Source organism: Eschscholzia californica, unplaced genomic scaffold (assembly GCF_041429995.1).
Source record: "Eschscholzia californica isolate CP2 unplaced genomic scaffold, dmEscCali1.0.p SCAF_3, whole genome shotgun sequence".
In the NCBI taxonomy this organism is placed as follows: Eukaryota; Viridiplantae; Streptophyta; class Magnoliopsida; order Ranunculales; family Papaveraceae; genus Eschscholzia; species Eschscholzia californica.
The window spans coordinates 5,099,597-5,125,806 of NW_028238420.1; the positions used below are offsets into that span (position 1 = coordinate 5,099,597).

The 26,210-nt window shown below is 36.9% G+C and overlaps 2 protein-coding genes and 1 long non-coding RNA gene across 6 annotated transcripts; 2 read left to right on the forward strand and 1 right to left on the reverse strand.

Moving 5' to 3' along the window:
• Positions 1-7,730: 7,730 nt before the first annotated feature.
• On the forward strand, positions 7,731-15,486 carry LOC147547897 (uncharacterized). The gene is made up of 4 exons (XR_015237036.1): positions 7,731-7,976; positions 9,078-10,955; positions 13,936-14,074; positions 15,214-15,486. It is a non-coding gene; the product is annotated as an uncharacterized LOC147547897 (long non-coding RNA).
• On the reverse strand, positions 9,413-17,058 carry LOC147547898 (formin-like protein 6). Of its 3 annotated transcripts, XM_086666573.1 has the most exons (14): positions 16,122-17,058; positions 15,982-16,032; positions 15,827-15,908; positions 15,608-15,702; positions 15,291-15,362; positions 15,112-15,207; positions 11,545-11,595; positions 11,392-11,473; positions 11,173-11,267; positions 10,856-10,927; positions 10,679-10,774; positions 10,259-10,327; positions 10,099-10,165; positions 9,413-9,915 (listed from the first exon to the last, which is right to left on the reverse strand). In XM_086666573.1, the coding sequence occupies exons 1-14, from the start codon at positions 16,731-16,733 to the stop codon at positions 9,764-9,766; spliced, it is 1,692 nt and encodes a 563-aa protein (XP_086522699.1). In that variant the 5' UTR covers positions 16,734-17,058; the 3' UTR covers positions 9,413-9,763. The 3 variants fall into 3 exon arrangements, with proteins under 3 accessions (XP_086522699.1, XP_086522700.1, XP_086522698.1); XM_086666574.1 differs by lacking the exon at positions 11,545-11,595; XM_086666572.1 differs by lacking the exons at positions 15,112-15,207; positions 15,291-15,362; positions 15,608-15,702; ... (1 more) ...; positions 15,982-16,032; positions 16,122-17,058 and adding an exon at positions 11,685-13,088.
• A 2,538-nt stretch (positions 17,059-19,596) lies between these two features.
• On the forward strand, positions 19,597-22,134 carry LOC147547899 (uncharacterized). 2 transcript variants are annotated; one of them, XM_086672060.1, is made up of 4 exons: positions 19,597-19,920; positions 20,707-20,820; positions 20,910-21,028; positions 21,610-22,134. In XM_086672060.1, the coding sequence occupies exons 2-4, from the start codon at positions 20,727-20,729 to the stop codon at positions 21,850-21,852; spliced, it is 456 nt and encodes a 151-aa protein (XP_086528186.1). In that variant the 5' UTR covers positions 19,597-19,920; positions 20,707-20,726; the 3' UTR covers positions 21,853-22,134. The 2 variants fall into 2 exon arrangements, with proteins under 2 accessions (XP_086528186.1, XP_086528187.1); XM_086672061.1 differs by having other exon boundaries at positions 19,657-19,920; positions 20,697-20,820.
• Positions 22,135-26,210: the final 4,076 nt, after the last annotated feature.

Sequence of the window (26,210 nt, forward strand, 5' to 3'; positions counted from 1 at the left end):
TACCCCTTTTTAATCTAATGGATCTCAACCATTCACATGATCTAATGGTTGAAACTTAAAGGCTACTAATTATCAAAAAAAACTTAAAGCCTACTTCATCCTTAATTTTTTTTCCATCCTGGTTAGGGTTTCCTCATTCTCAAACTCTAATCTCTCCTTAGAGTTGTTTGAATTCTAAAACCTTCATATGCTCTAAGTTGACTTATGGAGGCTCTCCTTTTCTCTCTCTCTAAAATCGGTTCTAGATGAATCCATGCTAGGGTGTTTGATCATCACATGACTTTACCTAGAGGGAATGGCAATCTAAAGAACAAACTTGGCAAATGGCAATTGACACAGTTATTTTCTGGATTCAAAAAACTTCCTATACAAACTTATGAAATTACCTAAATCCTGATTTTCCTCAAAGCATACAAACCCTAATTAACTTCCACAAATCGACAATTCCAAATACAGTAAATGTTAATTAGATAGCCATAACACAAAAATAAAAAGAGATGATAGAGAGAGAAACAAACTTGATCAGAAGATTCGTTATGAGGAACAACATAGGATTGACGAATATGAACAATACCGTCAAGAAGAACATAACCAAGATTTTGAATTTGTCCAAGTTCGATACATCATGGTTTAACTGAACGGAAATCAGGGGTTTGTGATTGAAGGCAAAATTTCTTCTCCATTTAAATGGTTCTTGGGCAAGGATGAGGAGTGATAGAATCAAATTGATTGGTTGCGGAATCTGACCAATGTTCGTATATTTTGAATTTGTCGAAGATGTTCGTAATTTCTTCCCCATTTGATTATTTGGTCTTAAAATTTGATTAATTGTGAAGTCTGATCAATGTGACTAAGAGATGAAGGTGGAAGTGATAGAATAATATATTGTTGCCTAGGCATTGTAGTTTAAGAGGAAGACACTGGAAAAATCTAAAGCAAATATGAAACTTATTCTCCAAATCAACCAAACTATATATGAGTTAGTTCAAGATTTTATTTCTAGACCTATGTGGTGGTAAATGAAGATGGTGATTAGCAAAGGTGGAGTAGTGATAGTGGTTTTTGTTAATGGTGGGTAAAGAAGGTGGTTGTGGTGATGGGGGTGATTGATGGTGAAGAAGAACGAGATGATGAAGAAGAAGAAGATGATGACCAAGAAGGAAAAAAAAAAGACGAGAGAGAGAGAGAGAAAGTTGGGTGAGAAGTAAAAGAAAAATGCACATAGCAATGTATCTAGGCCTCTAGGGGCAAAATCGGCATGGTTTGTATGTGGGTTTTGCTCACACTCTACTTAACTTCGACTTGACGGTTTCCGTTCACGTGGGGGTATAAATCAAAAGTTTTAAAAAAACGGGGGTGTAGTCCAAATATTAATATAATAGTGGGGGTGCATGTCAAAATCTCCCTTATTTTTTTATTAGTATTATTTTTGCAATGCATTGCTTTCTACGTTAGTCATTACAAGATATTGAGACATCATCGGATGTGATAAGCTGTCGAAGTTAAACTATAAATGAAAGAGGCCTAAACCCAAGTTCAATAACCATGATTTCAACCTCCTGCGGGAACGGAACACGGGACCTCTAAATTTTTTGAGTTTATGTCAACACTTTCAACCACTTGACGTTTTACTAGTCAATTAAAAAGGTGTTATTTATTTTTCTCAAGGTTAAATATGAAATTTGGACCAATCTTTGTGTAATTGACATGCAAAACAACTAAAATTACACATAAAATTAATTTAGATTTCAGATTTCCGATCGTAAGATCTTTATTGCATAAATTAATAATTTATTTCCGGACAAAGTAAATCGGACTTAGAAATTATGACTTGAGCCAAAAAATACAGTATCGAAATTTATTTAGAAATTGAATCTTTTTGATTTTTGAAAACCTTACGAATTTAAGATCAAAAATGGAATGTGTGTTACTAGTTATAACCCGTGCGCGTAAGACACGGACAATCTAGCGCAACGGAAAAGGTTAATAATTTTGGAAACGATTAATACGACAAAGAAGTACCTCACCTTAACATACAGTAAGAAAAAAAGAATATTGACAGGCATTTGAACAACAACAGGAAATTGGGTTGGAGGCCCAATTTCATGTTTTTTTTTGTCAAAAAGACAAGTTATCTTTTTGTCCTTTTAGGCCTCATATATAGTTTGGAAATAGTCTTGAAGGACAATTCTAAAAGCACTCTCATTTCTAATGCCGAAATTGCCCTTAGAATCTTAGCTTGCGAAGCTTTGCAAACTAGTTTGCACTGCTTTGTAATCTGGTTTACAGAGCTTTGCAAACTCGCAATCTGGTTTGCCTTGCAATGACTTTGCACACACTTTGCAATCTGGTTTGCAGAGCTTTGCAAACTAGTTTGCACTACTTTGCGATTTGATTTGTCTTACAAAGCTTTGCAATCTGGTTTGCAGAGCTTTGCAAACTGGTTTGCACTCTCGTTTGCAAACTAGTTTGCAATAAGGTCAGTTTCGTCTTTTCCCTGTATTAGATTATTTACAAAAATGCCATAGGGAGCTGAAGCCTATAAAAAATTGATAAATCCTTTTTAACCAAAATTCAAATTTTTTAGGGAGTTTTGACCAAATTTCCCAATTGAACAAACCAAACTAAAAACATTAAAATAGATTAATAGCTTTGAAAAAATTGAAAACCATTGCTTGCTTTGGAACCAAGACAAAAAGTTCATAAAAATTTTCACCAGTGGTATGAGAAAATTATGAGATGTTTTCGAAGTTAGGAGAAAGAAATGTATGTTAAGTGGCATTTATTGATTAGGTGTTGTTTGAAGCAAAAAAAACGGAAGTAGTTTTCAAAACAAAAAATAGAATATACTAATGGTTTTGAAACCAACGTAAAATTTAGAAACCTCAAAATTTTTTTACAAGTTGAATCTTTCTGATTTTTAAAAATCATACAGATTAAAAATCAACGATGGAATGTGTGTTATGTTTATGATAAAGTTATTATTTTACTACATATTTTTCTTGGTGAAATAGTATCTCTCTCCAAAAAATTTGTTTTCTTTTTTACCGACGCACAAAGAAAATATTTTGTTGCGAATGAACATAACTTTACTAACTTGAACAGCAACCTGAACCTGAATTTAGCCTCCTGCGGGTTAAAAAAAGAAGGAGGTCAATCAAAAAACGAGATCTTACTTAATCAAAGATCCAACTGATCGTCGCCGGAATGGATTAGATAGAACTATATAATTCGGTTCTTAATCCAGTAAAAAATGTCCTTTATTCATCATTTTTGACGATTTATTTCTTATTTATCTGATTTCATGGGTGCTTTGAGGTTCCCTATGAAATGAGGCATGGAACGGAGCCACTACGAGGAAGTTGCAGGAGTTACGAAGGAAGCTTTGGGCTCATATTGGTCATGAGTTGAGAACGAATTGAACTCTATGAGATCGAATTTTCCGTTGTTCCTCAGTAGCTCAGTGGTAGAGCGGTCGGCTATGAAATGAAAGGGCTCGCTTTAGCCGTTAGGAGACTTTAATCAGAAATCATTTGAAAGGTACATCAGAAAGTAAAAATTAAAAATAAATAGGGTCATTTCCCAAATAGCCCCTAACTTTGTAACCAGCTTCCTGTCTAGCCCCTAACTTTATAAAAATTTCCCAGATGACCCATTTTTTAGTTATTGTTAGAACACCGTTAACCAGTCATCTTTTCTCTCTCCTCCATCTCATCACCTCTCTCTACCACCTCATCTTCTCGCCACCTCATCGTCTTCACCAGCGAAGGTCGTCGGCCGGTCAATTTTCCTGTCGACGACCTTCAAACATAAAAAATATATATACATATATTTTTTAAGAAATATTTTAAAACAAAAATATTTTTTTAGAGAGAGAGAGAGGAGAGAGAAATTTTTTTATTTTTAATGTTTGAAGGTCGTCGACTGGAAAATTGGCCGGCCGGCGACCTTCGTCGGTGAAGACGATGAGGTGGCAGAGAGAGGTGATGAGATGTAGGAGAGAGAAGAGATTACTGGTTAACAGTGTTCTAACGGTAACTGAAAAAAGGGGCCATCTGGGAATTTTCGATAAAGTTAGGAGCTAGGCAGGAAGCTGGTCACAAAGTTAGGGGTTATTTGGGAAATAACCCAAATAAATAATACCAATCCCGCATCGGTGGTGAAATAAAGTGTGGTGATCCTTTTAAGATGTTAAATACCCTTCCCTAATGAGGCCTTTTAAAACCGTGAAGTCCAGAAGTGCTAAAGCAGACAATATTACTAGCAGTTCAGAATGTGGGTTTGCATTACCCTATAACACGTTACCAACACGATTCATCTACTGTAAAGTGGTCGTGGGAAATTAAGTGTTATAAAAAATACCACCCGAACATAACTATCACTAACAACCCAGATAACTGGTCGGCCTCATTTGGAAAAGTAACTTCGACTGAATTTGTGTCCAACTCCAACCTGTTTGACTTGGTATAATATTTCCCATATTCCAAAAACTTAATTGGAAAATGAAGCTGTAACTTATATTAATATCACTTAAAAAATTTATATGAATATTGGGGAATCATGGTTGATTTGAGTTGTGAAAAGCACAAAAAAGGCTTGAGGTTTAGTTGACTATGTGAAGGATGAATGCCTTTTATTTTGGGAAGACCATGAGAGTTTCTTGTGAGGAATGTAAATAATAATCAAATAACCTTTGCCATTAATAGACTTTTTTACTAAATTCCAATATCACTATGTAACTTGGCTATGTCCAAGTATTAATTAATGTTATCGTATTATCTTAACCAATAACTAGGTGTTGGTTAAAATTCAATATAGGGTTACATAACTTTTGATTCAAACTCTTCGAATGGCACTTTAATCAAAGAAAAATGCAAGTTCAATATATAAATATAAAATATACTTTTAATGTAATTAAGGTGGGAAAGCAATGCAAACTCAAGTTTTGCCAACAAAATATGTTATAGTCAACCTGTAAACTATACATCAATTAAGACATAACATTGTTTAACTAAGTCAATTTAATCTCAACCCTAGAAGTATTCAATTAATCTTCAATCCGTCCAACTAATGGGTGAAAGTAAAATTAGGGTTTGGTCAACATGTTATGGTTAATTTCGCGATCTCTCTACTTTTGCTATGTTTCTGAAAATTGACATTACCTCATTATCTGTTCTTCAATTATTATAAGAAATGCACAATCCATCTAGTTGTGCATCTCCAAAATCAAAGAAGTTGTACAATTGATGTTTGGACCTCAGGGTAGAGCAATTTATTAGTTTGTTAACCATTTAGTTGTTTGTTCATCTTCAAATGTCTTTATATTGTACAGTATACAGGAAATTGTCAAATCATAGTCAAAGGAAGATTATATCAATGTTCATTTCAAGTGATGCACATATTACAGGAGTCAAAGACTCATTTAGCATCATATATCATGGGTTAGACTACAATATTGTTTAAATGAGCTTAATAGATTTATTCAAATCCATATCAATGGATCTCGTCAATTCATCTATGAAATTAACTTCTACATCTAACCTCTCTTATAAAATTCTTTAATTCTTGTTAAGAAAATTTCGCATTATTTGCATTAAGGTAGATGGTCGGTTTAGTTGTATATTCTCCCAATAGATCGGTCAATTAGTAAATGTAATAAAAATCACTCCTTAGGCAGGTTTGTGCTTAAAACCACATAAACATTAATGATTTAGCTAGATGCTAAGATATACCTAACTCTTTGTGTTCTAATGACAAACTCATTTTATTTGGATAATCGAAAAGATTGATTTGTTTGATATGATAATTCACCTACTTAATTCTTCTTTCTTTTGTGTTTTTCTCATGGTTAAACTCTTGTGGTCCCCCTACACTTAATTAGCAAGTAACACAGTAAATGTGGTCCTATAATTGAACACCCCAACAACATATTATGATATTAACCTACATAATTAGATGATCATATTACTTGATAAAACCAAATTAGGGTTTACTTAATTTACTCCATTTTAGAGATAAAGATTCCTTTCTAGGTCCACTCATATTTTTCTTTAGAATTGAAAAGTTCAAGAAATCCTCAAATTGATCCTTGTTAATTAGTGTTAGAAAATTTCTGACTAATTTTTTTTTTTGTGAAATACGTAGTTTGCCTTCACCCATATTAAATATTTCATATAAACCAATTCATCAGAATTAGGGTTGAGTAAATGTTCTTTCGAAAATATAATTTAAGAGATATTTCTCCTAGACTTCTTTTCTAAATTTCATTCGCCTGAATCTAGTTTGTTAAATTCAATTCGTTTAAGTATGATTTATTTTAGATCTAGTTTAGCTGGTCTGTGTATAATTATAAGTCAAAACCATTATTTAGATAAATCACATATTTGGTCTTATCTGTAAATGAGTTTTATTATGAAATTTGCTTTGGTTGAATAGTAACATATTTGTCTTTTTATTGAAAAGACTAGATTTCAAAATTTATCGTTTTTCAGAAGAAATATAATCACATTAATTTAAATCACAATGCATAAGTTTGAGACATCTTAACCGCGTCAGTGAGTTGTGTATGACGTTGTGTACGTGTTTACATGTATTAATTAGGTCAAAGATAACCTGTTCACCATCATCCACTGTCTACTAAAATAAACTCAAAAAATAGAAGTATGAATCTTTAGCAGAAGATAATTTATTTGTTTAGCAGCAAAATAGTTTCACGTTTTCTTATAAAAAATATTAGTACTATAGACTAGAGTACAGAAATAAGAAAAGAATTACGTATTAATGAAGGTTGGGACTGGACACCCTTAAGACTTTTAAACCCTTCTTGACATTCCCCAACAAATTAGGCTTTACAGTGAACAATAAAGAAACTGTAATCTTTGCTTAGACAATCAAGAAAATGTAATACATATTATATACACATATAATGACTTCTTACTTAAATTTACCATATGATTATAAGATTTCTTTACATTAGATCCAAAGTACTGGGTACCATATTATTTCATAAAGCTTCAGTTTGTACTGCTCGAACTAGCAAATTTGTACTACAAATTATATATATGCGATCATAGGAGGTTTGTTCAGTGTGAGAACATGTGGTCCAGTTACGCGAAGGTCAATTAACTTTGGTAACTGAATTATACTAATTTTGGAGACGTAGACTCGGAAATTTACAACATACGATCATAACTCCTAGTACATAAAAGAATTCATTACTTTCTGTAACAAGTACACATTACACTAAGGTGGGGAGGAGTGGATTGGGATATTGACGAACATTCTTAGACAAAATATACGAAACTTTTTGTCAACAAATTCAGTTTTACCCTATGACATTTCGGCAATTTTATCCTAATTCATCTCATGTTCTCTCCTTCACTTCACTCTTTCTTTTAGTTTCTCCCACTCCTCCATTTCATCTCTCCCACTCTTCTACCTCACACCCTCTTCTTCAATATAAGAAGGTAGTATATTGGCCCTTCGTTGACGATCTTAATTTAAAATGAAAATAAATAACCTAACTCAGATAAATAAGAAAGAAAGGGGATAGAGAAATGTAGATACTTTATAAATAAAGGTAAAAATGAAAGGAAACCCAAAATATTGTCTTGGGGACCAAGTTAAAATGCTGGACAAATATGAACTCCAATTTTTTTTGATGGTCATACGTGGCCAAATTAACCCTTTGTTTTGTTGAAACAAGAATACGTCGTTTGACTTCAAAGTTCAAACATTTGTGTTGTTGGACAACAGAGAGAGTAATCTGCTCCAAGTAGACATTTCTCCCATCTCACATTCTCCTTTCACCTAAGGGTACGTCTATAAGCGCCCTCTTTTCTACTTTTGGGCGATTCTCACTTTTACCGCTCCAACGGATCGGGGCAGTTTGTGTGCTCAAGGATCGTGCTTGATCCGTGCTGGGTTTGAACGATACATACTCAGGCCTGTCCGAGAACCACGAGGATCTTAAGCAGGTAAATGAACTATGTCAATCTCTATTAAATCTATCTTTTGTTGGGAATCAATTATTATTATCATCTCTAGTTTGTTTAGAGGTTGAGAGTCATAAATTGTATGGATGAGGAACGGGAGTAGTGTCCTCCTTTTGATTGTGGTTTCACTAGGGTTTTGGTTAGTCTTTAAAGAATTATGGGGATTGCACAACAATTGTTTGAGGAAATGCCTGTGGGACACTATCTCAAAATTGATCTTATAAGTCAGACTGACATTTTATTCAACACGCCCTTCTAATTTTTGTAAGAGCCTATTGTATTAAACACACCACAACATTGTTGGATTATTAGTTAAGTTAAGGGTTTATTTCTGTTTTCTCTTTCTCCAACAAAGTACCTTGGGAGGAGGCTCAAAGTCTATTAAATTTACAGCAAGATCTATAACTCATGGATTTTCACTTCCAACGAGAATAGAACCTCGGACATCCGGCTTAGGGAGTGAGCGTCCAACCACTGCACCAAGTAGTAGTGGACAAATGAGCCAATATCAAACCTGAAGTGCGACTGGAGAGAGTGGCCAAAATTTTAACCCGACCCATTTATGTTTTTAGTCTTATAAAGGGCGGTTATCAATGTAAGGGGAATCATTCGGTTTTCAATTTTGGGAAAATCCGCGGAGCCGTGGAGGTGCAGAGTGCTAGAATTATGAGTTATTTTAAAAAACTCTCGAGAAATCTCGGTGATCTTGTATTTCATATATAGTGTGAACTATGGCACCATTATTCGTTGTGTAGTAGGTTTTACGACCGAGCTACATAGATTTTCCGTGTTCCTGCGCTATTGCTTATTTAGATTATTTCTCCTCTTCATAATGATTTCTTCGTTATTTGAACCTCATCTATTCCAAAAAATATTTCTTTCAAGCTTCAACCATTGGGGATTGATATATTTAACACTTCTAAAGTTTTGATATGTGGAAGAATGAATCTGAGAGACCTGGTTGCGACCAATTCAGTCTATAGTGGTCTTTCTGGTAAAGAACTTGTGTTCAATACCATGCCATTGTCTGCTTATGATCTAATGCTTTCTGCTGCTTTCTTCACTGAATCTTTGGTCCTGCAGATGGTGGTGTAGCAAGTTTGTTTGCTAGGCGATGGGCCACAAAAAGGACTATAGGTTCTGCGAAGAAATGGTCGTGACTCGAACCCAAAGAATTTGGGGGTGAAGAAAATTTTGTGGGGAGATATGTTCATAATCCTATGTCAAAACTGTCTTTTACAACGCGATATAAGTTTGCAATACATCATTTTCTCCACAGCTTTGTCACGTTAAGTGTCTGAAGGGATATGTTTGTATCAAAGGCACAATAATACATAAAAGAATTTATTACCTTCTTGGTCACAAGTATACATTATAGTTAGGTCGGGGGAGTGGATCGGGATATTGGTGGACATTCATACACAAAATATACGGAAATATTTATTAAGAAATTTCGGGACATTTAATATATTTTAAAGTTTTGACAAAATGTCGGATGGACATTTCAAGACTTGAGTCCATAAACAAAATGTATAGTGGGAACCAAAATGTATAGTGGACATGTGAGAAATCACAATCTTAATTCGCCCTTTTTTAGTGGAGGGAAGAAAAGAAGAGAACACTACAGTTACGAGATCCCTGGAAAACGGAAGTTGCTTAGACAGTTAGGCCTATTTCTAAAGCAGCTTTGGCAACAAGAGTCACTGGAAACTGCAGCATGATTGAAATCTTAATTGGCCTTCTTGGGAGCAAAATTGAAGTCGTGTTAGCTATCTCATGCCCTTCTTTGTCAGATTAACACCCTTTGCCTTCTCCATGTCCGCTTCTTTTTGGGCTTTCTTCTTCTCTAATTCAAGTTGCTTGCAGTTTTCGTCGTGTGCTTTCTGGAACATCCTCACAAAGTTCAAGAGAGTAGCCGTAACTGGGATTTCCAATACAGAGTCAGTGACGAAACCGGATAATCACAGTGCATCACAATTCACATAGACATTACAACGATAAAAGAGATAGTGATTACTTGTTTCTTGGTCAGACTGGAATCTGATTTGAGGTCTGAATTGGCTCAACTCAGATTTCAGAATGTGACTATTGGTTTAAAACATACCTTGCTCAAATGGGCAACGATTAGGATCTTCACCAAAGTAATGAACAAGTGCATCCACATTTCTACCCTATTCAGCAACCAAACATGACCAACAAGAGCAATCAGGAAAACCAAACAACATTATGAAGTCGAACATAAACTTGAATGGATAGATGAATACCACAACACAATAAAATGATGTTAATGCTGCAACTTGTGTTTCAGCTTCGCCAATGAATCCCTTCAACGTCTATACGATAACAGATCCAGTTAGGATAATAAATTAGTTTGCTCGAAACAATTACTCTGTAAATACGGAACTTGATAGCGTACGCTTTTCCTCTCAATGTTAAACTAATTAACAGTCCAAAATTAAAGAAACTAAACAAAACAGAAAGGAAAGAAAAATAGAAAATGATACTTGAAATTGCATATAAAATGTACAAAAATGATATCAATGAACTGCTAGTCATATTGAGAATTAATGAGAATGAGCTTACAAGTATATGGATCCTCCTGAGTTGTTAGTTCGTGAAACCAATATGACAAGAGAGTATAGACTAAAGAAAAAGATAAGCTACAGATTAAGAAGTTATAATACCTTGCCATCCTGTTCAGATGCACCTAGCTCTTGCTTAACTTTATCTAACCCTTCAGTTATTGCTTGCATTTCTTCTGCTAAGGACTTCAGTTGTATCTGCAGGGAAAATTTTCCGAATGTCACGACATGCAACCTTGACCATGGACAACATAAAAAAGAGGAGTAAAGTATAAGGACCTTTGACGAGGATTCAAGGCTAATTAGGTCACCATGAAAATGTAGGAGTTCTGGTGACTTGGAGGCAAGCACCTGAAGTCCGTGAAAAAGAAACATTCAGGTTAGTGATAGCACACAATAACATTATATGGGTCTAGAGGGGGAAAAAACAGATAATGTATCTGTCTATCAACAGCAAGCAATACCCTTAAACATACACCACTTTACTCTCATGTTTCTAGCTTATATTACTAGGTTCTTGAAGACTAAAGAGAGTTCGGATGTCACTAAGATTTGGTAGGCTCAACAACGAGAAAAAGAACACAAAGCAATCATACCTTACAAAGACAGTGCATAAGTGTCATATTATTGTTAGAACCACGGGTATCACTAAGTTTACGGAGGTAGTCTAGTTTGAACCCAACGGAAGAACCTGCACGTAATAATCCTTCAAGTTCTTTCAGTACAAGATAGAAAACAAATATTACATATACTAAAAATCCAAAAGGAGCAAAAGGTTTCATCATATCCGGCAATATTTGGGAAACTAAAGTCACCTCTTGTAGTTCCCTGGTTTAAAGTATTCGCCAAGAAAAGAATTCTCTTCATAATCTCTTTCAGTTTAAGAGAGTTCAGCACCTGATCGTGCATTATAAAATCAGTTCAACAGCCTCATAAAAATAAGTCTAATTCATGAAAATGCTAACTACCTCTTCACAAGCAGAATTTACTGTGTTTAAACTCTTTATAAGATCTGAAATCTGCAAAAAGAAAAGGTCAAAACGGCCCAACCCTAAGGAAGATGCACCGAGTTCTTTTTGAACCTAACAGAAATGGTAAATAAACTAACCTGGGACCTGAATTGGATCTCGAAAGCCAAAACTCTCAATTTTGATTCCATTTCTGGAGGTCCAGGTAGAGGAGGCACACGACCTTCAAAAGGAGGGGGAGGGTGTGGGGGTGGTCCTCCACGCATTGGAGGAAGTGGTGGAGCTCCACGTATAGGACAAGGTGGTGGAGAATGAGCTCCAACCTTTGGAGGAGGTGGTGGCGGAGGTGGGGCTCCGTGCATAGGAGGTGGCGGAGGTGGTCTTCCATGCATTGGGGGTGGAGTTGGTCTTCCACACATAAGGGGAGGGGGTGGCGGAGATGGTCTTCCGCGCATAGCGGGCGGAGGTGGTCTTCTGCGCATAGGGGGAGGAGGTGGTAGAGGTGGTCTACTGCGCATAAGGGGTGGAGGTGGTCTTCTACGCATAGGGGGAGGAGGTGGCGGAGGTGGTGGTCTTCCGTGCATAGGGGTAGTAGGTGTTGGAGGTGGTCTTCTGCGCATAGGGGGAGGAGGTGGCGGAGGTGGTGGCCTTCCGCGCATAAGGGGAGGAGGTGGCGGAGGTGGTGGTTTTCCGCGCATAGGGGGAGGAGGTGGCGGAGGTGGTCCTCTAAGCATAGGGGGAGAAGGTGGTGGAGGTGGTCTACTGCGCATAGGGGGTGGAGGTGGTCTTCTACACATAGGGGGAGCGGGTGGCGGATGTGGTGGTCTTTCGCGCATAGGGGTAGTAGGTGTTGGAGGTGGTCTTCTGCGCATAGGGGGAGGAGGTGGTGGAGGTGGTCTACTGCGCATAGGGGATGGAGGTGGTCTTCTCCGCATAGGGGGAGGAGGTGTCGGAGGTGGTGGTCTTCCGCGCATAGGGGTAGTAGGTGTTGGAGGTGGTCTTCTGCGCATAGGGGGAGGAGGTGGCGGAGGTGGTCTACTGCGCATAGGGGGAGGAGGTGGAGGAGGTGGCGGAGGTGGTGGTCTTCCGCGCATAGGGGTAGTAGGTGTTGGAGGTGGTCTTTTGCGCATAGGGGGAGGAGGTGGCGGAGGTGGTCTACTGCGCATAGGGGGAGGAGGTGGCGGAGGTGGTGATCTTCCGCGCATAGGAGGAGGAGGTGGCGGAGATGGTCCTCTAAGCATAGGGGGAGGAGGTGGTGGAGTTGGTGCTCCACGCATAGCGGAAAGAGGTGGTGGAAGTGAAGCTCCTCTGGCAGATCTCAAACCTATATTTCTTCTCAACAAAACACTAATTACTTCAAACCAGAGGAAACAGCAACAGATCTTCAAACAAATAAGCAAATTATACAATTTCCAATCACCACAGTCTTGAGTAACAAGAATTTTGTTATTTTAAAATGATCAAAACAAAAGAGATAATTTTAATCTCTAAAAGACGAAGAACAAAAAAGTGAAGTAGAAATAATAGAAGAACAGATCTAACACAAAGGTCGAAGATGGGATGTGTTATGTATATATAATAATTGTAGTACAGGCTAGTTATTATTTTTTGAACATATTTCAGGTGACTTTGACTTGGTTTGCTAGTAAATGACTTCAAAATAGTGGAATCTTGATACATAGTTATTTTAGCCAGGGTCTGGGTATAGATAGATCCAAAAATAAACATGGATTGGTCATTTAGATAGGTCAAATGGACACTTCCATTTCATGATTTGAAGAAACAAGTGAAATTTCATATTTCAAGTTTTAGATTTTTATCTAACATAAACAAAAGTTACTTAATCAATGCAACAGATGAGACTATCCAGTTGAATCTGTAGTAAATTTGATTGCAATTCAATGTAAGTATAAAACTTGGAAATGTCAAGGTATTATTTAATTTGACTCGAACTCTGTCAATGGCACTTTAATTAAAAAAAAATGCAAATTCAATATAAAATATACATTTAACCTATGGTGTGAAAGCAATGCAAACTCATGTTTTGCCTACCAAATGTATTATAGTCAACTTGCAAATTAAACTACAATTGAAACATAAAATTGTTAAACTAAGTCAATTGAATCTTAACCCAAGAAGTATTCAATCTTCAATCCTTTCAACCAATGCGGAGATGTATAGGGTTAGGTCAACGTGTAATTGTTAATTTCGCAATATCTAGTCGAAATGCCATAACTTTTGCTATGTTTGTGAAAATTGACGTCAAATATTTCAAGTAATGTACAATTCTAAGTAATTGTGCATCTTTTTAAAATCAAAGAAGTCATATGATTGATGTTTAGGAATGAGGATTAGTTTTTGTTATATAACTGTCTATTTGTTTGTTAACAGTTAATTCGTTATTAGTTCATCATCCAAGGTACTTATGTCATATAATGCGGAATCATATTAACTCAACGGGAGATTTTATCAATGCTCGTTCAAGTGATGCACGTATCGGAGTCAAGACTCATTTATCGGCCTGACTTGGGTGAGACTACAACAATGTTGTTTGGATGAGCTTAATAGATTCATTCAAATCAATTGGATCTGGGCAATTCTTCCACGAAATTAGATTTAGCCTCATAATTTTTTTAAAATTCTTGTTAGCATATGTTAATTGAGCAACATTGTTGCAACCTTTAGAAATCACACAATCTTGTAGGTTATATAGGTTATGATCAATAATCAAGTCAAAAAATATGAGTTGAGATCAGTGAATCCCTCTTCACTATATGCCCTAGAAATTCGTCTTCTGCCCAACGCTTGACTTTGTTATGTGTCGTTCAGTCTCCAACTGCACCGACCGGAATCAACCTAATGTACCTCTGTTTTTTTTTCTTCTCTTTTTCATAGTTACGCTTATTTCTTTCCTAAGTGATGATTTTTATTTTGCGTTGTTTGAATCTGACTCCTATTTTCCGTTGTTTGAATCTGACTTTCTTATTCAATCGGATCTAAATTCAGCCAATTGAATCGAAGTTCAGCCCTAATTAACTACTCAAATACTACTTTAGTTCCATTTTATATTTATATTTTCTCCAGCCTATTCCTTCACCAGTTCACCTTGTACTACACCATTTACTCCAGTCCTCAACATTGTACATATGTTCTTGCAGAGTACTGAGTACAAAACTGTACTCTCTCTCTCTCTATCTCTCTCTTGCTTTCTCTCTTTATATAATCACTCATTTCTCCTGTAATTCTATATCAAAGGTGGGTTTTCAGTCTTCGTAATCTAATTTCATCTATTACTTCAGTAATGGTTACAGACCCATATTGAGAATTGCTAGCATATTGAGAATTAATGAGAATGATCTTAAAGCTATACCAAAATATCGAAGACGAAGTACACGAAATAGGGGCCTAATAAGGGTATGAAAAAGAATATAAGATAGCGTGATCTATGAATTTATTCAAATTATTACAATTATATGTATCCTCCTGAGTTGTTAGTTCGTGAAACAGATATGACAAGAGAGTATAGACTAAAGAAGATAAGCTACAGATTTAGAAGTTATAATATACCTTGCCATCCTGTTCAGATTCCCCTAGCTCTTGCTTAACCTTATCTAGCCCTTCAGTTATTGCTTGCATTTCTTCTGCTAAGGACTTCAGTTGTATCTGCAGGGAAATTTTTTCGAATGTCACGACATGCAACCTTGACGATGGGACAACATAAAAAAAGAGGAGAAAAGTATAAGGACCTTTGACGCGGATTCAAGGCTAATTAGGTTATCATGGAAATGTAGGAGTCGTGGTGACTTGGAGGCAAGCACCTGAAGCCAGTGAAAAAGAAACATTCAGGTTAGTGATAACACACAATAACATTATATGGGTCTAGACGAGGAAAAAACAGATAATGTATCTGTCTATCAACAGCAAGCAATACCCTTAAACATACACCACTTTACTCTCATGTTTCTAGCTTATATTACTAGGTTCTTGAAGACTAAAGAGAGTTCGGATGTCACTAAGATTTGGTAGACTCAACAATGAGAAAAAGAACACAAAGCAATCATACCTTACAAAGACAGTGCATAAGTGTCATATTATTGTTAGAGGCACGGGTATCACTAAGTTTACGGAGGTAGTCTAGTTTGAACCCAACGGAAGAACCTGCACGTAATAATCCTTCAAGTTCTTTTAGGACAAGATAGAAAACAAATATGACATATACTAAAAATCCAAAAGGAGCAAAATGTTTCATCAGATCCGGCAATATTTGGGAAACTAAAGTTACCTCTTGTAGTTCTCTGGTTTAAAGTATTCGCCAAGAAAAGAATTCTCTTCATAATTTCTTTCAGTTTACGAGAATTCAGCACCTGATCGTGCATTATAATATCAGTTCAACAGGCTCACAAAAAAATAAGTCAAATTCATGATAATACAAACTACCTCTTCACAAGCAGAATTTACTGTGTTTAAACTCTTTATAAGATCTGAAATCTGCAAAAAGAAAAGGTCAAAACGGCCCAACCCTAAGGAAGATGCACCAACTTCTTTTTGAACCTAACAAAAATGATGAATGAACTAACCTGAGACCTGAATTGGATCTCGAAAGCCAAAATTCTCAATTTTGATTCCATTTCTGGAGGTCCAGGCATATGAGGCGCACGACCTTCAGAAGGAGGTGGGTGCGGGGGTGGTGCTCCACGCATTGGAGGAGGCGGAGCTCCACATATAGGACGAGGTGGAGGAGAATGGGCTCCAACCTTTGGAGGAGGTGGTGGCGGAGGTGGGGCTCCATGCATAGGAGGCGGAGGTGGCAGAGGTGGTCTTCCGCGCATAGGCAGCGGAGGTGGTCTTTCGCGTATAGCGGGAGGAGGTGGTGGAGGTGGTCTTTCACGCATAAGGGGAGGAGGTACTCTTCCGCGCAGAGGTGGTCTTCTGCGCATAGGGGGTGGAGGTGGTCTTCTGCGCATAGGGGGAGGAGGTGGCGGAGGTGGCGGAGGTGGTCTTCCACGCATAGGGGGAGGAGGTGGCGGAGGTGGGGGAGGTGGTCTTCTGCGCATAGGGAGGGGTGGAGGTGGCGGAGGTGGTCTTCCGCGCATAAGGGGAGTAGGTGCCGGAGGTGGTCCTCCACGCACAGGGGGAGGAGGTGGCGGAGGTGGTCCTCCACGCATATGGGGAGGAGGTGGTCCAGGCATAGGGGAAAGAGGTGGTGGAAGTGAAGCTCCTCTGGCAGATCTCAAGCCTATACTTCTCCACAAAACACTAATTACTTCAAACCAGAGAAAACAACATCAGATCTTCAAGCAAATTATACAATTTCCAATCACCACAGTCTGGGTAACAAGACTTTTGTTATTTTAAAATGATCAAAATCAAAAGAGATAATTCTATTCTTTAAAAGATGAAGAACAAAAAAGTGAAGTAGAAATAATAGAAGAACAGATCAAACACAAAGATTAATAATAGAAGATCGAATAGATCATTACTTCTGCAACAAAAAATAGATAAATACTTACTTTTAAAGATCGAAGATGGCACGTCTTATGTTATATAATTGTAGTACAGGCTAGTATTATTATTTTTTTCTATTGTTTAAACATATTTCAGGTGACTTTGACTCTGTTAGTAAATGACTTCAAAATAGTGGAATTTTTGGTTCATAGTTATGTTTAGAAAAGAGAATTAGTTTTTTTTTTTTTTTTTTTGTTAAACTTTTAGTTTTTGTTATATAGCTGTCTATTTGTTTGTTAACAGTTAATTCTTTATTAGTTCATCATTTAGTCATACGATGCGGAAGCATATTAACTAAATACTCATTTCAAAGTGATGCACGTATTATAGGAGTCAAGACTCATTTAGCATCCTAAAACTTTTTTTTTTTTCGAATTGTTCAGCGTGCCTCGAACCCTTGACCTCTAAGGTGGAAGATTATACATCTTACCTCTCTAACTAAGGGTTGTTGACCATTCTATAACTTGGGTTAGACTACAACAATGTTGTTTAAATGAGCTTAATAGATTCATTCGAATCCATTGGATCTGGTCAATTCATTCACTAAATTAGCTTCTGCATCTAGCCTCATAATTTTTTTCAAATTCTTGTTAGGATGTGTTAATTGAGCTACTAATTCTTGTTAGGATGTGGTTATACTCAATTCGCTTGATCTCTCAACAAGGAAGGCCAATGGCCGATGGAAACTATCCCACGTGAACTGATAGATTGTATTAACTCGGATTGTTAATGGAATATGTTTCTTTCTCCAAAAATCAATTGGCTTAAGTATACTTTGTTCTTTTTTAATCTAGTTTAGTAGTTCCTATCTCAGTCAAAACCATTATTTAGATAAATCACATGTTTAGTCGAAATCTGATATTTGTAAATCTCTTTGATCAAAATTTATTGTTTTTCACAAGAAAAAAACCACTTTTATTTTTTTTTTGATGAAACTATAAACTTTGCTTAGACTCCAAAAATTTACAATGTACGATAATTTACAGTGAACAATAAAGAAACTATAATCTTTGCTTAGACTCCGAAAATTTACAATGTACGATAATATCATTTTTGTCCATCGCTTTATCACAAAAAGTTGAGACACTCCCAGATATTTTAACGACATTGACAAAATATACAATAGACGCTTTTCAAAACATTTGTTATCATTTTTGATATTATAATATTGTTCGAGTTAATTCCATTTTGGATCCCATTTTGTGACCAACTGGTTGCATTCATTTCAACCTCGAGACCTTTAATTTTTTCATTTTCTTTTCCCAATTTTACTTTTATAATATTTCTGTAATTATTTTTTAATCCACCCATCTCTCGTTCTCTCCGTCACTTCACTAGCTCTTTTCTTTCGCTTTATCTCTCCCATTCATGTGCTCTATTTATCCCACTCTTCTACCTCACATTCTCTTGTTCAATCTACAAAGACAGTAGGCTCGTCCTTTGTCAACGATTTTCATTGAAATTAAAAATTAAAATGTCTAACCCTTTCCTCTTTCCTCCTACCTCACGCTCTACTCTCTCTCTCTTTCTCTACCTACTTTATTCTAGCGAAGGGTGTTCTCTCCAACGAAATAGGCGGGTGATTATTGTGGACAACCTAACCTAACAAGTAAGAGAGAAAGATGACAAGTAAGAGAGAAAAATGTCTATTAAATAAAGGTAGAAAGGAATAAAAAAAATTGACCACAAACATGAGACCAAATTGAAATTAACATTTTTTTGTTGAATCAAGAGTACATGGTTTGATGTTCAACAAAAAAAAAAGTACATGGTTTGACTTTGCTGGCTCACAAATGATACAAACACACTCTCGTGTAGGCTCTTGAGCACTGTCTTGAATAGGAAGCAATATTATATTTTCATACCTTTTCAAAAGGTCTGAAGAGACAAAATTGTCACGATCTTATTAGCACATAAGATGTATCATGTATGGTGCACAAAGAGTGTACACTAGGTGTAGGGTAAGGTACACCAATGTCAACATTTCTCATATTGACATTCTGTTTTCACCCAAGAGTGTGTCAACAGGTGGCCTTATTTCGCCCTCATTCCAAGCGCCTCAACTGTCTAGGCAGTCCATGGGCTCTCGGACTGGGTCTGATCGGTGCGGGGTTTGAACAACACGGACTCAGGTAGGGGTGTACTCGAGTCGAGCCGAGCCGAGCCGAGCAGTAAGATGTTCAAGTTCGGTTCATGTATTTGACTGTCGAGCTCGAGCTCGTTCGAGTAATTGTCCACTTGTTCAAGCTCGATTCGTATAAGTTTGAAAGAGCTCGAGCTCGCATTCTTTTAAGCTCGTTTAACAAAATACTTCAAATGAAAACTTTTAAATTATCAAAATACTTCAATGATCATTTGTCACATACAATAATAATGATTAATGATTAATGATTCATATTCCGATAATTTTTTAATGGTTGATATTTCATGTACAAGTTTCAATATTAATACGTAATTATGTACTACAATATTACAAGAGTATGTTAAACGAGCTGTTCACGAGTAGCTCATGATATACTAAAGAATGATCAAGCTCGACCCGTTTACATAAACGAGCATGATTTTGGGCTCGTGTTAAGCTCGTGCTCGTTAATATTCGAGTCGAGCACGAGCAATAGTCGAGCCGAGCTCGTAACGAGCTCGGCTCGTGTACACCCTTAGACTCAGGGCAGTTCGAGACCCACGGGTGCTAAGAGAGGGATGGCTAAAGGGTAAAAATGAGGGGCGCTTATAGGTGCACCCTTCACGGAATCGTCCTCCACTTCCGAGTCTGGACGAAACTCTCACGAATAAACGAGTTACCTCCGGCCATCTCCACCATTAATATCTGTTCCATCAATCTCTCTCCCTCCCACTGTGGATCTTAAGCAGGTAAGTGAACTATGTCAATATCCATCTCTCTTTTCTTGGGTATCGATGACTATCTTTAGTGTCCTCCTCTCGATTGTGGTTTAACTAGGGTTTTGGTTAGTTTTAAAATAATTATGGGTGTTGCGCAACAAACGTTTGAGGAAATGCCTATGTGACATTCAAGTTGCGCTTCTCATTTTTGTAAGAGCTTATTGTATTAATTTTACCCCAAGATCCATGGATTTTCACTTGCAATGAGAATATAACGTGTGACTTTCAAGTGAGCGCCCAACCACTACACCAAGTAGTAGCTGACAAATGAGGCGATATTAAACCTGAAGTTCGACTCGAAAGAGCCGCTTAAATTTTAGCCCGGGGACATTTTTTTTATGTTCTCCCTAATCTTATAAAGAGTGGTTATCAATGTAAGGTGAATTATTTCGTTTTGGATTTTGGGGAGAATTCGTGGAGGTGCAGAGTGCTAGAGGTACTGGGTTATATATATATATTTAAACAATTCTTGAGAAATCTCGGCTATCTTGTTTTTCATACATACTGAGAATTGTCGCGCCATTATTCGTTGTGTAGTAGGTTTTACGACTGAGCCATGTAAATTTTTTGTGTAACTGCATGGTTGCTTATTTAGATTGCTGCATTTTTGCTTTTATTGCTCTTCGTCACAATAATTTCTTCTTTATTTGAAGCTCGCCCTTTCTGGAAGTATTACTTTCAAGTTTTAATCTGTCAAGATTGATATATTTAACACTACTAACATTGCTGATGTTTTGATAATTGAGGTACTTTCAGGTTTATTGTTTCATTCACAGATGAATATAATGAACAATTTTGCTAGAACAATGTGTGGAAGAATGAATCTGAGAGACCTGGTCACAACCGGTTCAGTCTACTGTGGTCTTTCTGGTAAAGAACTTGTACTCAATACCATGGCATTGTCTACTTATGATCTAATGCTTCCTGCTGTTTTCTTCATTGAATCTTTGGTCCTGTAGATGGAGGAGCGGCAAGTTTGTTGGCTAGGCGATGGGCTACAAAAAAGACAGCAGGGTCTACAAAGAATGGTCGTGACTCGAACCCAAAGAATTTGGGGGTGAAGAAATTTGGTGGGGAGGTATCTTCATAATCCTAAGTCAAAACCTTCTTTTACAAACAAAGTACCACTTTCAGACTCCCCGAGGGCTAAGGAGTTTTTTGACGGCTGATCCTCCCGAATTAATTTCATGTTGAACTCTCCCCAAGTTTGTTTAATGTAGATTTTGTGGCCTATATATAACTTAGTGAAACTCGACCGAGTTAGTAGGCTCAGGTCAATGGGAAATGGGGGATCGGCCGTTGTCCAGTCCCAAGACCGAATTAATTCCCAACCCCAACTTCTTCACAGGAAAGAAATCAAAAGAAAAACATGGAGTGAGAGTAAAGCCAAGACAACTAGTCCCACTAAAGGCCTGGAGTTGCCCTTATATCTGGTGACAGGATTCGGAAGAATAAACCCAAATTCACAAACACCCAAAATAGCCTATAGCAGTTAAGAAATGGGAATATAAGCCTTCGCCTTTCATTCACTAAATGCATTTATTTCGTTTGGCACGCACACCTTTCTTCCTTCCTTCGTCGTACCTTGTCTATATACAAATCTTTTTATTACCCATGATTAAATTATATTTGGTTACATATATATACTGTATTGTGCAGAGAGTGATTCCTGGAAACATCATAGTCCGTCAACGGGGAACCCGGTTCCATCCAGGAAATTATGTTGGAATAGGCAAGGATCATACTCTCTTTGCTATGAAAGAAGGTTGTGTGAAGTTTGAGCGTCATAAGCTAAGTGGGCGTAAGTGGGTACATGTCGAGCCCAAGGAGGGTCATGTTCTCCATCCTGTGTACGCCAATAGGGCTTCCTCTGAAGTACTAGAGGCTGCACATAAACATTAATTTGGAGCAAATCGTAGGATGATCCATTAAACTCCGTAAAACTCTGTTAAACTCTGTTGAGATGATTCTCAGGGCTATTTTTTGCTAGATGGATTGTCGGTGGGCTCTAATCCGAGCTAAACTAACAAGAACAAGATTGTTCTGTAGGTTTTTTCTTCAATTTCTGCTTTTCTAAATCTCAAAGTTATTTCCTGCCTTTTGAGACAAAAATTGTTAGTTTGTTACTGTGACTTTTAAAATCGTCAATTATATGGGATCGAAAAAGATAGGTTTCAATTTGTATGTTATTGGTTTTGCTTTCTATGACTGTGTTTGTTTTTTAACTCGTTTTCTGAATCTGACTCCTCTGAACCAATGGGTCCAAAATCAACCCATATCAGCCACCCAGACAAGTCACTCATCATGAGTAAGAAAACAGTGTGTTATAGTCTAAAATTGGATCAGTAGAATCCAAACCTCAAGTTAGGTTTCAGATGGTTGGGACTTTGGGACATCAAAAAAAGCCTTCGAAGAATAAAGAAATTAGATTTGACCAAAGAGGCAATCTTGTTTTGAGTCTAAAAATCGACTTGTTTGTTATTTGCCCTAATCTTTATTTTCTACTTTACCTCCAACGACCACCACTTTCGACCACTAGCACCACCACCACTTCCAACCACTCACACCCCACCACTTTTGACCACAACACCACCACGACTTCAGATCACTAGCACAACCACCACTTCTGGCCACTCACACCTCATTACCTCACCACTTTCGACCACAACACCACCCCAACGTCTGATCACTAGCACAACCACCACTTCTGACCACTCACACCTCACCAGTTTCGACCATAAACGCCGTCACAACTTCTGCTCACTAGCACCACCACTTCTTCTTCCCTTCGTCTCTCACTCCGGTTCTACTGAAGGAGTGCCTTCGCTGGAACGAATCTGGTTAAGGGGATTCCCCTAACTAGCAACCGTCCATTTTAATTTAGAGATTTGGTTGAGAATACATCCGACGGATGATATAAAATCTTTTTATGTGAATAGACTAAAAAAGAAGGGTACCTATGTAAATCAGCCAAAATTTGTTAGAATAACTGCCAATTTTTAATAGAAAATTACGGGAGAGATGAAAACAACTGACCCACTCTCCCATGTCTTCCTAATTTCTCTCTCAACGGCCTCTAGTTGACTTAAAATTGAAATTCTCTTGTTTTCTCTTAAAATTCTTTCTCCTCTCTCTTTCTCTCAACAACAAAGAAATTTTATTCAAAAGAAATATCTCTAAACAAATGGATTTCCCAAATTTCTTTATCAAATGTGATTTACCGGCGAAGTCAAGAGGGGTCTGTCGACGTAAACCTAGTACTAATAAAACTAACTTCGTACCTTTGGAATATAGATTCATAACTAAATAAAACTAACTCACTGAACAAGCAAAATATTCCAAAACATCGAATAGATGTTCGATAGTAAAACGTATCATACGTGCTGATGTTTCAAAAGCATCCGAAATAAATACAACTCCTTAAACTATTACTAACCTTATTATAATAGTTATCACTCTTTCGGAGACCTTTGGCTACTTTGGACCAATATCGTTGAGAGCACAGATCTGCTCCTCTCCCATTGCCGACATCACAGAGACAACTAGATGTTTCCCCTCACCAAACCCATCCTCGATCTGTAATTACATAAAACAACTAAGAGCACAGATAAGCCGTGATGATATGCCCGGGCGATTGGTAAGGGGAGCTGGAGATTGTTGTTGGGGAGCTGTAGTACAAAGTCAATTTTTTGTACTACAACTCCCTATACCAATTTGGTATTAGGAGCTATTTTTTTGGATCCGAAACTAAATAATGAAATATAGATGGATTAGAAAAAATTATATAATTCAAAATTTTAAAAAGTTTGATAGTAATTTTTCTTTTCTATTCTTCCTTAAACCCTAATTATTTCAATAACAATATCTATCTTTCTTCTCCACAATCAAGTTATACAAGAACCATTACTAATAAGCAATGAGTTCACTCTCTTCTCTATTGGATACTAACGTTTATTATGTCTCACGATATCTATGATGTTGCTTCTTTAATGGAGGAATAACATATTTTTCAATTGAACCAACAACCACCAACTCAATCAAACAATGTTATTATAGATGAAGATCTTTCTAAAGATGTAAGAAATTCCAAGACAAATATTTTCGGTTAAATTTTATTTTTCTTTCTTCCTTCAACTTTAAAAAATTGCCCAAAAAGAGGCAGAACCATTCGGTTCGTTCAGATATTTCCCTGGGGAAATTTTTGAAACATTTCCCCCCAGCAAAGGGAAATTAGGCAAACCAAGGTGAAAACAGTAAGTTTTCCCTAGGGAACCACATGATTATGATATTTTCTTTAACAAATTTCCCCCCAGTTGAGGGAAATTAGACAAAAAAATTGAAAACAACCTAGGGAACCACATATCCATGATTTCATCATTGTAATAGCAGAACCTCAAAAAATGAAAAAACTAGGTACATTACTAAAATTTCTTCCCATTTATGAAATTTGATGAATAGTAGATTATATTGGAGATATAAAATATCAATTCTCTTTACAAAATAGTCACAAAGAGATTTATCAAATTATACTATTGTCAATTTTACTCATAATCTTCATCCCCATCGCTTGAATCGCCGCCATCGATTGAATCACCCTCATCTTCTTCGTCTGAGACTTGATTTCCCTCTTCAGCAGAATCTTGATATATGCTTTCGAGGGTGTCTTGCATTTTGTTCATCAATTTCGGACTTATCGGTTTGTTTGTGTCTTCGCCACCACAAGCTTTCCTATTATCTACGAGTTTACCAATTCGCTTGTTCTGCAAAAACAAACATAAAAATTCTAAGTGCATAACATGTTGTAGTAGTCTACATTTGTTTACAGTACTTGATAAAAGATTTAGCTTACGAAACGCCTAAGTACCAGAGCCAAATCAAAGAACATATTGCAATAACAAGTTTTGAAGCTAACTAAACAATCTTAAGTATAACAAAAGGAGGAAAACAAATAAGCAACTAATATCATCTTATTACAAATTCTCAGCAAAACCCTAGATGTAAAACTCACTAAAACCCTAAATATAAAACTTACAAAAACCCTAGAAATTAAAAGGGTAATAAAAACTCACAAGATTTTGGTTGATGTCTTCTTCAATAGAGAAAATACTAGGGAAGAATTAGCCGGAATTTTGTAGTTGATGACCGGAAAAGATTGAAAGAAGTCGGACATAGATTAGGAGAGACGATTTGAAGATAGATCGAGTGGAAGAAGGCACCGTTTTTTTTTCTTTTCTTTAATTCTGGTATATTTCCATATATTATACTTGAGTCCCTTAAATTGTGAATCTTAGAAGGTCTTTAAAATAATAACTCAAAACTTACATCTCCCTTTACTAATCTTGGCTGCTCCCCAACCATAATAGTTCCCCAACAACAATCCTTAGCTCCCCTTACCATTGGCCTATGCCCGGCACATCTCCCTGCTGATGTGTCAGGCATAGATTTAGAGAAAGAAAGTTAAAAAGTTTCTCTCTCTAAATCTATGCCCGACACATCAGCCGGCCGGGATTCAGTCGGGAGATGTGCCGGGCATAGCATCTTTTTCCCATGTATATATCATTGGCGCAGTAGTGGGAGTAGCGAGTATTTCTTTCTGTTCGGGAATCCTTCTGCAATGGTTCTCTTTGATCACCCGGTTAAAGGTCCGGACCAAGAGCATCTCCCATCAGACACTTCAAGACAAACTCTATAAATTGTAAGTGTCAAAAGTAAATCTCTGAAGTGTCTCTTCCCTAAGTGGTCATTTGGAGACACTAATAAAGACATTCTCTAATATATACACCCTAAGAGCATGTCCATCCGAGAGAGGCGAAGTTGAAGCTCAGCCCAAAGAGGGGCTTTTAGTCGACTCAACCTTTAGAGTCGATTGAAGGCCTCGCCACATGACCGTCGAGGACTCCAACTGTCATGTGACCATACATTCTTAGCCATTGGATGTGGTCCAACGATCAAAATTAGTTTTTTTTATCTAAATCTAATTAGTTTTTGAAAAAAAGTATAGTCACGTACATTTAAAAATCTAACTAGTTTAAAATCCAACGAATAAAATCTAATTGATTAGGTAGAAAAAGTGAGAAATTCAAAGTCTAAAAATTTGAAAAAAAAAATTATATTTCGAAAATAGGTTACACATGTTTCGCGCATAAACAAGATCACACACATTTTGAAGCTAAACCCCTTGATTTAATTTTGAGTTGAAAAAAAAATGATTTTTTAAGCCTAAGCCCCTGTTGGGTTGGGATTGCTCTAAAGGTCATGAT

What these genes read in the sequence shown, in the direction of transcription:
- LOC147547898 (XM_086666572.1), bottom strand. Translation starts at nt 12,821, where the DNA reads ATGCGTGGAGCACCAACTCCACCACCTCCTCCCCCTATGCTTAGAGGA. An exon ending in AGATCCAATTCAGGTCCCAG is followed by an intron (nt 11,596 to 11,684) that starts GTTAGTTTATTT and finishes TTCTTTTTGCAG; the next exon opens with ATTTCAGATCTTATAAAGAG. An exon ending in TAAATTCTGCTTGTGAAGAG is followed by an intron (nt 11,474 to 11,544) that starts GTAGTTAGCATT and finishes ATGCACGATCAG; the next exon opens with GTGCTGAACTCTCTTAAACT.
- LOC147547899 (XM_086672060.1), top strand. Translation starts at nt 20,727, where the DNA reads ATGAATATAATGAACAATTTTGCTAGAACAATGTGTGGAAGAATGAAT. An exon ending in AGTCTACTGTGGTCTTTCTG is followed by an intron (nt 20,821 to 20,909) that starts GTAAAGAACTTG and finishes TTGGTCCTGTAG; the next exon opens with ATGGAGGAGCGGCAAGTTTG. An exon ending in TGAAGAAATTTGGTGGGGAG is followed by an intron (nt 21,029 to 21,609) that starts GTATCTTCATAA and finishes TGTATTGTGCAG; the next exon opens with AGAGTGATTCCTGGAAACAT.